The 12,813-nt window shown below is 41.0% G+C and overlaps 1 protein-coding gene across 2 annotated transcripts in view; it reads right to left on the bottom strand.

Moving 5' to 3' along the window:
• TXNRD3 (thioredoxin reductase 3) overlaps positions 1 to 12,813 on the bottom strand; it is a 90,434-nt gene that overhangs the window by 55,650 nt on the left and 21,971 nt on the right. For both annotated transcript variants that reach the window (XR_006385088.1, XM_044252866.1), the window contains exons 6-9: positions 10,656 to 10,775; positions 4,401 to 4,543; positions 2,488 to 2,603; positions 1,163 to 1,388 (exon numbers count right to left, since the gene is read on the bottom strand). Coding sequence is in view for 1 of the 2 variants with exons in the window: in XM_044252866.1 (XP_044108801.1) it covers positions 1,163 to 1,388; positions 2,488 to 2,603; positions 4,401 to 4,543; positions 10,656 to 10,775 (605 nt within the window). In the remaining variant the exon portion in view is untranslated. The remainder of the gene's footprint in view (positions 1 to 1,162; positions 1,389 to 2,487; positions 2,604 to 4,400; positions 4,544 to 10,655; positions 10,776 to 12,813) is intronic.

The following is a 12,813-nucleotide window of genomic DNA, read 5'->3' on the forward strand; positions in this document are numbered from 1 at the left end:
CTACCTACTTGTGATCTCTCTGTCTCTGTGTCAAATAAATAAACAAAATCTTAAAAAAAAAAAAGTAAAGATAGAGAAAAAAAGTACTGTAACAAGATACAGTCTGGAGGTAGAAATAAATTAACAGATTGGTTGGTGGTACCATAATAGAAGGGATGGGGGATACTTTCCAGGTGTTGACTTAATAAATTGTGTATACTGTAATACTGCTTACTGAGTACTGAGATAGGCCAGAAAGATGAGCTGGGGAATACACTTAGGAAGAAAATCAAGAATTTCATTTTTGTCTTAATAAATCTGAAATGTTTATGAGGAGTTCAAGTGGAGATATCCCATAGTCAACTGTGAAAATGGGTGTGGAGTTCAGGAGAGATGCCCAAGCAGGGTATATAAATCTGAAAGTCATTAGCATTGAGATAATAAAGTATGGACCTAAAGAAGACGTCCCAGGTAACAAGTGCAGAGAAGAGGAAGCAGGTGCTCTAACATTTACAGGTTGAAGACATGTGGAACCACAGGCTATGAGACCAGAGAGCTCAAGAATGGACAGAATTTCAAATGGAAGGAAAGTCAATTTCACCAAACGCTGCCCAGAAGCCCCACTACATAAGGGCAGAGATATGACCACTGGGTTTGACAGCACAGAGTTTGCCACAATTTCATAGGCATGCAATTTCATAGGAACAGGGATGGAACCAGCTGAGAGTTGGCTGAAGTGGAAAACGGAGGCAAGAAAGCAGGAGCATGTATAGAAGTTTCCTTGTGAACAGGAAAAGAAAAACAGGGGCCCAGACAAAAGGGCAGAGAGGGGAAGGGAGGACTTATTTGTTTAAAGTGGAGAGACACTGGTGGGAATGACAGAGTGGAGAAGATGGTTAATTGATGAAGAGGCATCCCTGAGAAAGTGAGAGAAGGTGAGAGCACCCTGAAAGCCTGAGAGGAGCAAGGACACCTTCAAGTATAAGCGGAAAGGGTGGGGAGGACAGAGGGACACGTGGAGGTCAGTTGTGTGGACTGGAGGAGGGAGCACTATCTTTAAGGTGTCCTAGTGAGTATAGACTAATTTATTTCATGAAATGAAGGAAGGAGAGCCAGAATAAAAAACTTAAAAAGTAACAAAAACCTGAAAATAAAAGGAATTCCAAATGCCTTTCAGACTTACCATCACAGGTACAAATTTTCTTAAGAACTTAACACCATGTTGCTCCATGTAGGAACCTACTTTCTCTGCCATTTCTTGATCAAAGCCACGAAGAAGGATTGAGCGCACCATAATCGTGACGTCTAAGCCAATTCCAGCAAGAAACCCGCCACATTCCAGAGCAACATAAGACGCACCCACCACTAATGTTTTGCCAGGGCAATAAGGCAGAGAAAAAAGGTCATCACTGAAAAATAAAAACAACAAAAGGAACACGTAGGCAATAAAAATGAAGTAAAAATGAATACACAGGTTTTGATGCGTAGTGGTCTTCTGTTGGCTGCATGGCAACCTGGTGCTGGAATGAAGAAACATTAACAGAAAGAGTCTTTTGGCATTTTAAAGAGTGTCCACTGTAGAGTAAGAAATATATCTCAGGTTTTTCAAAATCAAATTAGTGAATCACAAGTGAAAGTGTTTTAAAAACTGAAATAGACTGGAAAATATTAGACTACATTACATGTGATAAGAAGAAATATGGTTTGGTTTGTTTTGAGTATGTGCATGTGTTCACCTGAACAACAATGTCATGAAAATCACATTTCTTTTTAATTTAAATTTAATTAGCCAACATATAGTACATCATTAGTTTCAGGTGTAGCATTCGATGATTCGTTAGTTATGTATGTGCATCTGGTGAAAAAAGTTTGAAAGTCATTGTCCTGAATTATAAAATGTCCTCTCTGTAACCATCAGGGATAATTACTATTAAGTCCCAGTATTGGGAACAGCCATGCTTCTCCTGATCAACTGGTCCATTATTATCAGATAGATGCTAAACCCCAAAGCTATTTTATTTACTTCTTTGCTCTGGCCTCCATGAAACTCAGAGCCAATCTCCCAGACCTTGCTGAGCAACTACCTAGAATCATATAGCATTTATGTATACATAAATTTGACCTTATTATCTACCTAAGCTTATTTTCTCTGGGCTTCATAACGTTACCTGCTTAGCTTCTTTCATTATACTTATTTGCAGGGCACCTGGGTGGCTCAGTGGGTTAAAGCCTCTGCCTTCGGCTCAGGTCATGATCCTAGGGTCCTGGGATCGAGCCCCACATCGGGCTCTCTGCTCAGCGGGGAGCCTGCTTCCTCTTCCCTCTCTCTCTGCCTGCCTCTCTGCCTACTTGTGATCTCTATCTGTCAAATAAAAATAAATTTTTAAAAATCTCATTATACTTACTTGCCATCAATTCAAATCTTCTGTGAAATAATATCAAGGACTAAATAAGTTGGACACATAAGCATAACACAATTTAAGGTTACAATAGCCTGTTTAATCTTACCTAGTAATACAGTACTCTTTATCTCCTGGGATTCCTAAATAGCGGGGTCTTTGGCCTGTCGCTAGGACAAATTTGCGAGCAGTATAGTAAGTTTCTTGTCCTTTTCTGTTGGTTGCCTTGAAAAGAGAAAAGTAAATTTCAACTTTTGCTACAAACACAGTAGAGTATCAGATACTGGACAACTAATTATAGAGCTTCCCACCCAACCGGAGTGGACATGCAAAAATAATAATGCAGTTGGTGATAAGCACCAACACAGAAAAGAGAAGTCTTCATAAAACAGCCACAAAAAGAGCCCAGTGGAGGTGCAGTAGGGGACTGGAATGCCAGCCAAGGGCAGCTTCAAAGGTGGCGGTATTTCGAGTGGAGACCAGAAAGTGAGAAGATTTGAGAAGAAAGGAAACCTACAGAGAGAACAGTGCATAGAAAAGAACACAGGCCTGAAAGCAGCAGGTGTCTGGGGAACACCAAGTGGTCAGAAAGTGGCAGGAAAGGCAGGGATGCATCGCGGTGAAGGGATACAAGGTGCCTGCCAAAGGTTAACACCTTTATTCACCATTCTAAAGATTTCAGCTATGGGAAACCAAGAAAGATTATTCATTGTGTGCATATTTTCAATTATATGAGTAATTCATAAATCCATTTTTTCCTTAAAAAATTCAAAAACCAAAAAAAAAAAATTCAAAACCAATGAAGGTGTTTAAATAAGAGGGTGGTTTCAATGATGGGACCGAGGGAGGGCAGCCTGGAGACAGGCACCTGCTCCAGAGGGTCAGGAAAGAGAAACAAGCCCAGGATGTAGGGGTGGGATGGGAGAAACCTGAGATTTCTAGCAGGAGCAACTGAGGAGACCTTGGTTATCACTAAATGTGGAAACATAGAAAAGAGGAAGGTATGCTTCCAAACGACTGGCTTATTCAACCAACCATGCCAGCCATGCCACAATTTGTGAACTAAACTACCCTGACTCATATTTCTATGTTTCATGTGAGTGATGTAATTCAAACTGGCCCACATATGGTTTCAAAAGGGGAAGCTTTCAATAGACCACCCCACACCTTTCCAGAGATAATAAATGACTATAAAATAATCTTAAATCCTCCCAAGATCATTGCATACTGTGCTAGGAAAGCAGAGTCCAAAAACTAGGTGTTGAGGGTTGTATCTCATTGTCTTATATAACTCCAATTTAAAATTCTTCTGTTCAGCACAACAATCTCATTCCTTACTTGTGGCTCTTACACTATGTAAACATGACAAAGCTTGTAAAATACACTAATTTTATACTACTTTTATTAATATGTCTTTGAATAACATTTGGAGTTCTAGTTAAGGTTTCATTTTATTTTTTTAATTATTCTTTTTATGGAAGTGCAGTTGAGATGCATTGTTCCATCAGTTTCAGGTGTACAACATAGTGATTTTTTTTTAAAACATAGTGATTTGACAAGTCCATACAACACACCATGCTCCGCATCTGTCCCCATCTGTCCCATCTGTCCCCAAACAACGCTACTACAACACCCCCGACCAATTCCCCAGGCTGTACCTTCATCGTCGTGACTATTCATTGCATTTTGCCCATCCCCCACCTAAGGTTTCATTTTAAAAAAGAATTACACTACTAAAATTTTTCATTTTTTAGTCAACTATTTATTCTAAACATTTTCTTATAAGGTAGTAATAAAATCAAAAGGCAAATAATCACTTTAAATGAAGATCTCTTTAAAAGGCAATTCCTGCAATTTAGTAGGCTCTGTGCAATCAGCACAGGAAGAAACAGGTGCACATGAGGCAACATGTGTACTCACGCATGTCAGTGTGAGTCCGTAACATACAACACAGAATTTCAGATCAAGGCAAGTTCAAGCAATAGTAAAGAAAAGCAACAAACATGACAAAATAAACAGTACCTTTATTTTATGATGTTCGACAAATTCTCCATAAGAATTGACATAGGTCACAGCCTTCTCCCTCAGGGACAACCTGTAGCCCCAGTTTAGAGAGCCAATGTGATTCTGAATCGCTTCTATCATAGTCTCCCAGTTGTGCTTCACTGAAAACAAATAACCAGAGCAAAGGCATAAAGCCAATTTTATTGCCTTTTTCTTTAAAGATTATTTATTTATTTGGGAGAAAGAGAGCAGAGTGAGGGAGAACATGAGCTGGGGGGAAAGGCAGAGGGAAGAGGAGAAGCAGGTTCCCCGCTGAGCAGTGAGCCCAACGTAGGGCTCAATCCCAGGACACTGGGATCAAGCTTAACTGACTGAGACATCCAGGTGCCACAAGTGAGTTTTATTTTTAATGTTTAATCTTATATAACCACACAGGAGCCATACTATATATTGATTTAAGAATCAAAAAGTGAACACAAGACAACTAGCAACTGACATCTTTTTTAGGTCAGTTCTAGTTTATACTTCTTCCTCTTTTACATTACAAAACATAAGCAAAAAGCAAAGTTCTGAAAAAGAAAAAAAAAATCCCTGGAACAGAGAATGGAAAGAACAGTCCAAAACATCACAAGTCAGGGAGATCATCCCTACTTGGAGAACCCCAAGGCTACTTTCACAGTCTTAGGTCTGCACAGGGTGTCCCAAATGTGAAGGGAAGCACCATACATCCATCTGCCAAGCCCAGCCTGGGCCACTCCCTTTCAGTTCACTTGGTGGTGGCTTTATGATAGCAAAGATGCTGAGTTTCATTACAACAAATGTGGTTTCTGCTCACCGTGGCCTACCATTTATATTACAATGGTTACTCATTTCCTGTTGCAATTGGAGCAGGAGGTGATGGAATCAAATTCCTCATCATCTCCTTATCTTTTAGGCAGGATTGATTTCCCAGCCTTCGTCTTGTCTGCCAATGCTGTTTCCTGAAGGAGAAACCAGTTTCCATGCAGCACTGTGCTTCTAAAACACAGAGGCCAGCCTGGGATTCTCACCAAACTGGATGAGATTCCCAAAGGCAAACCCAGCCAACTGAGGGTTCGTCCTCTAATCATGCCTGGTGACTCACCCCATCTAGCACTCTCCAAAAGGCCACAGCACTCCTCAGGAATGTGGGAAGTTACAGTGCAGGAGAGAAAAAGAGGTTATGGTACACTGAGTTTATGGCATGGATGTCGGACCACCCCTTCTAGGAAGCTCCTGAAATCTTGCAATCCAGGGGATCACTGCGGTTGCTACACTACCTGACCCCCACGCTGTGATCCCAGGAGGTAAAGACCCAGCAGGGATGAGCCTCTCCACAATGGCCCATGCCCTCAGATCCTAAGCTATCTCCTCCCCTCTAAGCCAGAAAAGCTACTCCTCCAATCTTCCAAGAACCATTTCTCTCAAGGACCTTGTCAGTTAGCTTCCCACTTCACACTGTATGTTTGTTTCTGGTTCTTTTTGTAAGAGTGTCTTTTACATCTACATCAGCATTTCCCAAATATGGCTGCATATCAGGATCCCCTGGGATTCAGGTTGAAACATACAAATCCCTGGATCAAGTCAGGACAAGCTCCCCCGGGGAGATCCTGTGAAGGCAAGTCCAGAGACTGGCACTCTGGAACCACGTGCTCCACTGCTCTATTGACCTGTTAAAGATTTGCAACAGTATCACAGTTCTAATTACTGATGGGGAAAATCTCCCATACTTTCTCAAAGGCTGCAGAGCTATTCTCACACTTTTACTTTCAATACAAGCTTTAGAACAATCTGTCACATTCCAAAAAGAAAAAAAAATTGTGGAGATTTTTCCTGGACTTACATAAAATTCACAAATCAATTTTGAGGTAATGTCTTTATAGTATTGAGACATCCAACCCAAAAATCTCAGTATATTTTTTGTTATGCTTTTCTTTCCTTATATATCTTGTCCATTCCTGGTATATTTATCCCAAGTTATTCTATCATTTTGTTGCAATTTTCCATTGTATGTTTAACTTCCTATTGCTAATGTAAGAAATCTATTTATTTTTACACATGCTTCTTCTGAACAACTTAGTGAACTCTTATTAGTTCTAACATTTTTAGTTTGAACTCTTGTATATTCTAGGTATCTTTTATATAATTCATATTATAGATTTGTAATATCTTTTTATTGCTCTTCTCAAGTATGTACTTTTTCTTCCTAGTCTTCCTTTTTGTGCACAGGCCAGAAGCCCCAGAACAATGCCGATAACAATAGTGGAAGTTGGCTGCCCTGTTGATTCCTGACTTCAGTGTAAATGCCTCAAGCTCTTTTCCATCAAATATTTACATCTGACTTTTCTTCATCATGTAAAAGAAGTGGACATTTCTTTCCTTAGTTTAATGACACTTGTTTTTTCTTTTCTCCTCTCCTCTCCTCTCCTTTCCTTTTCTTTTCTTTTCTTTTTTAAGAGCCATAATGGATGTGAAATTTTTGCCAAATGCCTTTGGAGCTAGAATGTAGGTCATCATGTGGATTTCAGCATCCCTACTATGGTTTCCTAATGATACATTCTTATATCCCCAGAATGAACTCTCAGAAGTCACAGTGCATTCTTTTAGTCACTGCTGGAGAGGATTTGCTTTTTCTAGAATTTTATAGCTCTATGGGCTATAGCGTTCTATTTTTACATTATCTTTCTGTATCACTGTTAAGTCAGCCTCAAAAAAAAAAAATTTAGAATTTTCGTTTTTTCCTAAGCTCTCGAACAGTTTAAATATTTAAAAAGTATTCCTTGAAGACTGAGGAAATTTACTTATAAATTTTCAGTGTCCTGGAGAATGGGTTATCCTTAGGCAATGTTTTCTTTGATAATTCAAGTAAATTCTGGTTTTTTATATTTCCCTAGAATATACTCCTTTTCATCAAGATATTTAAAATTCTTACCACTAATTTGTATACTGAATTTGTTTTTTCTCTTCTCTTTCTGTAGTTATATTTCTTTCCTCAAGACACCTAATGCTACATATTTGCATGAATTCTCTCTCTTGTTTCCCTGATTGGATTTGCCAAAGGTCTACCTACTTATTTGCATTTTCAAATATATTCTTGCTTTTGTTCATTGACTCTATTTTGGGGAGGATGCTAAGTCATTATTTCCTCAGTGTGGGGTGTGTGTGTGTGTGTGTGTCTATTTTTTTGCCTTGAAGTTTCCCTATCTGGTATTAACTGCTATTACCTTGTTTGCATCTTCCTGACACAGCTTCTCCCACCTGTTTTAAAACTGCCCATCTATTTCATTTTAAATAGAAAAATTCAAATTAGCCATTTAAAAATTTAAAATTCAAAAAAAATTAAAATTCCTGTATTCTCAACAATTCTCCTTTGGTTTAGATATGTGTGCTGTAAACAGCACATGGATGAATTCTGTCTACACAACTTGAGAAACTGACTCATTCAGCTTTATTCTACTATGTAAAAGAGTGTCCCTACGTTTGTCTGCTGTCTTGTTTTCTGGGTTGTTTTTTGCTCGTTTTAAATTAGTTTCATGTTGTTTATTTGTACATATCCCGTTCCCTTTTCCTTGGAAGTTCTATATTTAATTTCTGATCTGCAAATTATATATACATTTTAAATCTACTTCGAGCCATTATTTCTCTACCAATGTCAAGAATGAAAGTATCTAGAAGATTCTCCCACACCCAGATTTCAGCATGCTTTCAGTTCCTTTCTCTTCCTGCTTAGATTCTATGGACTTCTCTTGGCCATTTCATGAAGCATATGCCTAAAAACTGCTAAGCCCCAAATTCCATATGATGGCTAGCTAGGTGTTTCTTAGTATAGTACCTCAAAACTAACTTAGCAGCCTTTTGTATATCGGGAACAAGATTTTACCCACTTGAGGGAATTATAAAGTATTTAGGAATATCAAGCACATCTAGACAAGTTCAAGAATGTCACCTGGACCCTCAGGTGAGGCAAAGTGGCACGAGCATACAAAATGCTATCCACTCAGAATGTGCAGAGCCCCAGCAGTGTGGGGCAGTGGGCAGCAGGCAGGGCTGACACCCCAAGAAGTTATCAGCTTGTGGGGAATCTTGCTTGGGAAGTCACCCACACACCCCTCTGCCTGGCTGTCCCCATCATAGGACACATCTACTGTCCCATTCCTCATGGCCTTTCTCCATTGTGGGGCATTCAGAGTTTCGTCCCCCACTTGGCCTTGATTATTCTAGAATTTTTAAAACAGGGTATAAGCATTTTTAGTTTTAAGAAGACTCCTTTGGGCTCCTGGGTGGCTCAGTCACTTAAGTGTCTGACTCTTGATTTCGGCTCAGGTCATGATCTTAGGGGCATGGGACTGAGCCCCACATCTTGCTTGGTGAATTAAACCCTATTCCATTTGACCTTCTGGCACCATTTCCTTCCAGATGGTTCTCTTCTGAGACTCTTTAAGCCCTAAGTCTTATCCTTAAAAATCTAGCCCCTCCTGGCCTCTTTCACAAAACTCTCCTGATTTTTCCTCATCTTCCTCACCCACCCTCTAGGTTTTAACATTTCTCAGGATCCGTCCATGTCTGCTGTTCTTTTCCAACCACAGGGCCTCCCTAGCCCCTCTCAGCAATTCCTAAGACTTCAACCACCACCTGTAGGTGGGCTGCTAACCCAGGCCCTGCCTAGAGCTCTCTCAAGCACAAACCATCCCCATTCCCTGAACTCCACCAGGTGTTCTGCAGGGGAAAAATCCATGCAAGATGAAGGATTCAGGGAGAAGGATTCTTGAAAGTGAAGGTAACCCCAAAGTTAAATTGCCAAGTGCAAAGACCTTATTTTATCTACAACCAGTTGGTACTGAAGCTGGACCCAAAGCTCTCCAGAGAGCTGAGTGTCTGGGGAAGTTTGTCCATGGGAGAATCTGTCTGGCCACAGCTCATTATGCTGAACTCCACCACTAACTCACACTGGCCTGTGTTTTCCAGCTCAGCAAATACACTACATTATCACCCACTCCCTCTTCTGGGATTCCTTCCTTTTCTTCACCCTCCACCCACCCTGTGACCTGCGGGGCCCAGCCAAATCACCAGGAAGGATATGCTCATGTACACATTTCCTCCATCAAAATCTCTTGGGAAACAAGTCCCTGTAATTTTTTTTTTTTTAGAAATTCTATAACATTATTCTAAATAGAAAAAAATCACCCAGCCACATCTAGCCTGTCAATTCCACACCTTCAGTCCTCTAAATCCACCTCATACTCTCCAGTCTGAAATCAGTCTTGGCCCAGGCCTGTCATTTCTCCTCTGGGTTAGGTGACAGCACTCCAGCTCACTTCCTTGTCTTTGGACTTGCCCCCCCTCCCACCACCAGTCTTCTAAACTCCTTGGTGCCACCAGAGGGTTCCAGAATCCAAACTGTGGTTCAGGCTCCTCTCTTGCTGAACCCCTGACTCTTACTTCCTTTGGGGTCAATCACAATGCCTTCAGATGACATTTAAGTTCTGTCATGACGTGCTTCTTTGTAATCTTGCTTTTCCCAGCATCCTGCCCCCATTCTCCATGTCAGCCATTCACTATCCCCCAAAGACTCCACGTTTTCTCCCAGCTCGAGAGTTCAGAGCACACTACTTCCTGTCTCCAATGACCTGCTTCTCTGTGACCTTCAAGATTCAGCTCAAGGGTCACCTCCACCATCTTAGCCTCTCAAAGATAGTAAGTGCCCCTCAAGGCAATGCTCAAAACCTCACTGTGAACTAGAGCACACAGAATCTCCTCTCTTCTCTTATCCTCTCTTGCAACAGACTGTCTACTCCTTAAGGGCAGAAGCTCTATTTTCCTCATATCTGTATCCTCAGAGCCTAACCAATAAGTGCCTACTGGATGAATTTGGCTTCCATCTTTCATTAACCAAGGACATATATAACCACTGGTAAAATAAAAAATGTTAACACTATAACAGATAAAATTCAAATAATGACCCTCGCTCTTCTCTTTTCTTTACACTTGAAGGAAATCTGAAAACAGCAATTATTCTCTCTCACGTTCTGTAGAGTCTGGAATGACTATAGCTGCCAAAAGCACCAAGGCCCCCAAGAGTAGGGCCATGTTTCAAATGATCACCTCTGACTCCCCTGTGCCAAAGTGGGGTCCTAATGAGCAGTCACTCAACAAACTTCAGACTCAACTCTAGAACTATAAATAGCAAGTCTTTCTCTAAGAAACTCATTCTTTCCTCTTTCCTCCCAATATGTATTTTTATATACCATTACCCACCTTGATGACTGTACTCCCAGCCAAATTTCCTGGCGTCCTTTAATTCCTGCCCTAAAAGGGCAGCTTGGTGCATCAATTTCTTAGGAACACAGCCCACATTTACACAAGTACCGCCAAGACCTGAGAAAGAAGATAATAGTTTTAAAGTTTCCTCTGTGTCCATGGGTGTGTACGTGGTTCTATATACCTGTAGAGCAGGTGTTGTTAAACATGGGGAAATGACACACTCAGATGACTGGGGGGCCAACAGCAGACCCCACAATAACATGCAAATAATTAAGCCAAACTCTTCAAATGAGGGTCCGTGAAGGAGACCCAAAGATGAGCAAAAATACCGATGTACACTTGAATAGTTTTCTGGGGAGAGAATCCAAAATTTTCATTTGAGTCTGACCCATGAAGGGATCAGAATTATATTAGATTAATTAGATACCAAAACAAGGACTGGAACCCTGGCTCCTAGCCTTTATTCTCTGTAAGTTGGACTCCTCCTCTGAGCCAATATTATGTCCACTGCAAGCTGCCTGGTAACATCTACTCTCAATCTCAAACAGCACAAAAAAGCCACGTGTAATGCCCCTGAGCAGGGCATGAGTCAGAAAACTCCCTCTCTGATCACAGTCTCTCTTCTGGTAATCCAGAGAAGTAGGATATTTCTAGGCAGGAGAGAAAGAGGGGAGAGGGCAGAAGGAGAGAGGGAGAAAACAAAGGTACACACAGGAATTTTTCAGCATACAAATGTTAGAAGGAAAATTGAGAGAAATTAGCTTTACTATATGAAATGCTAAGGTAAAAATTTTGAGTAAATTTGAATTTTAAAACATGATTATCATATTTTGTCAGGGCTCCTACAGGAAACAGATGACATCCTCAAGCTGGGAAACTGAGGAGAGTTTATAGAAAAATGATTACAGGGGCGTGGGCAGGAAGAGTGAGAAGGAACAGAATAGTGAGTAGGCCACTGCCAACCCCACATGATGGGCAAAGCACATGGAGAGATTGACACAGCCTACAGGGGGTTGGCCATAACAGTGAAGGTGGCCTTCTTTTCCTGCAGGGACCAGCAGGGCAGGAGATAGAAGAATGAAGAACCCCCCAACTCCACTTTCCTCCCTCCCTACTGTTCTCCTCCTGTGACCATTAACTGGTCGAGCCCAACTAGAAGCCAGAGGGCAAGGCTGCAGATGCATCGGCTTTCTGGGGCATGGAAAAAGGTAGACATGAAGACAGGAAGGATGGATCGGATACATAAACAGAAAATATCCACAACAAAGTCTGCATGTTCTATTAAAGTAAATGCTCTCCTCTACAACTGGAAGCTCACTGTGCGCTTTGCTGACAGGACCTGGACGATGATGCACATGCTGACTTGACTGAACATCACACAACCGTTAGAGTCAGCTATGAAACTGATGCAGAAACACAAGACAAGGTCATGGCAGACTTAGGTGGCCACCACACAGCATACACTGTGATTGCAATTAAGGGAAAACATCAGTGCATGTGTGCAGGAATTATTATAGCACACGTGTTGGATACTGGAGACATGGAATTTTTTCCTTTTGCAAAATCTTCATTACTTTTATATTATCTTATCTTTTTATATTATATTGTCTTTTTTTCCAATTTATTTATTTTCAGAAAAACATTATTCATTATGTTTTCACCACACCCAGTGCTCCATGCTAGCCGTGCCCTCTATAATACCCACCACCTGGCACCCCAACCTCCCACCCCCCCGCCACTTCAAACCCCTCAGACTGTTTTTCAGAGTACATAGTCTCTCATGGTTCACCTCCCCTTCCAATTTACCCAAATTCCCTACTACTCTCTAACGCCCCTTGTCCTCCATGCTATTGGTTATGCTCCACAAATAAGTGAAACCATATGATAATTGACTCTCTCTGCTTGACTTATTTCACTCAGCATAATCTCTTCCAGTCCCGTCCATGTTGCTACAAAAGTTGGGTATTCATCATTTCCGATGGAGGCATAATACTCCATAGTGTATATGGACCACATCTTCCTTATCCATTCATCCATTGAAGGGCATCTTGGTTCTTTCCATAGTTTGGCGACTGTGGCCATTGCTGCTATAAACATTGGGGTACAGATGGCCCTTCTTTTCACGACATCTGTATCTTTGGGGTAAATACCC

Source organism: Neovison vison, chromosome 6 (assembly GCF_020171115.1).
Source record: "Neovison vison isolate M4711 chromosome 6, ASM_NN_V1, whole genome shotgun sequence".
In the NCBI taxonomy this organism is placed as follows: Eukaryota; Metazoa; Chordata; class Mammalia; order Carnivora; family Mustelidae; genus Neogale; species Neogale vison.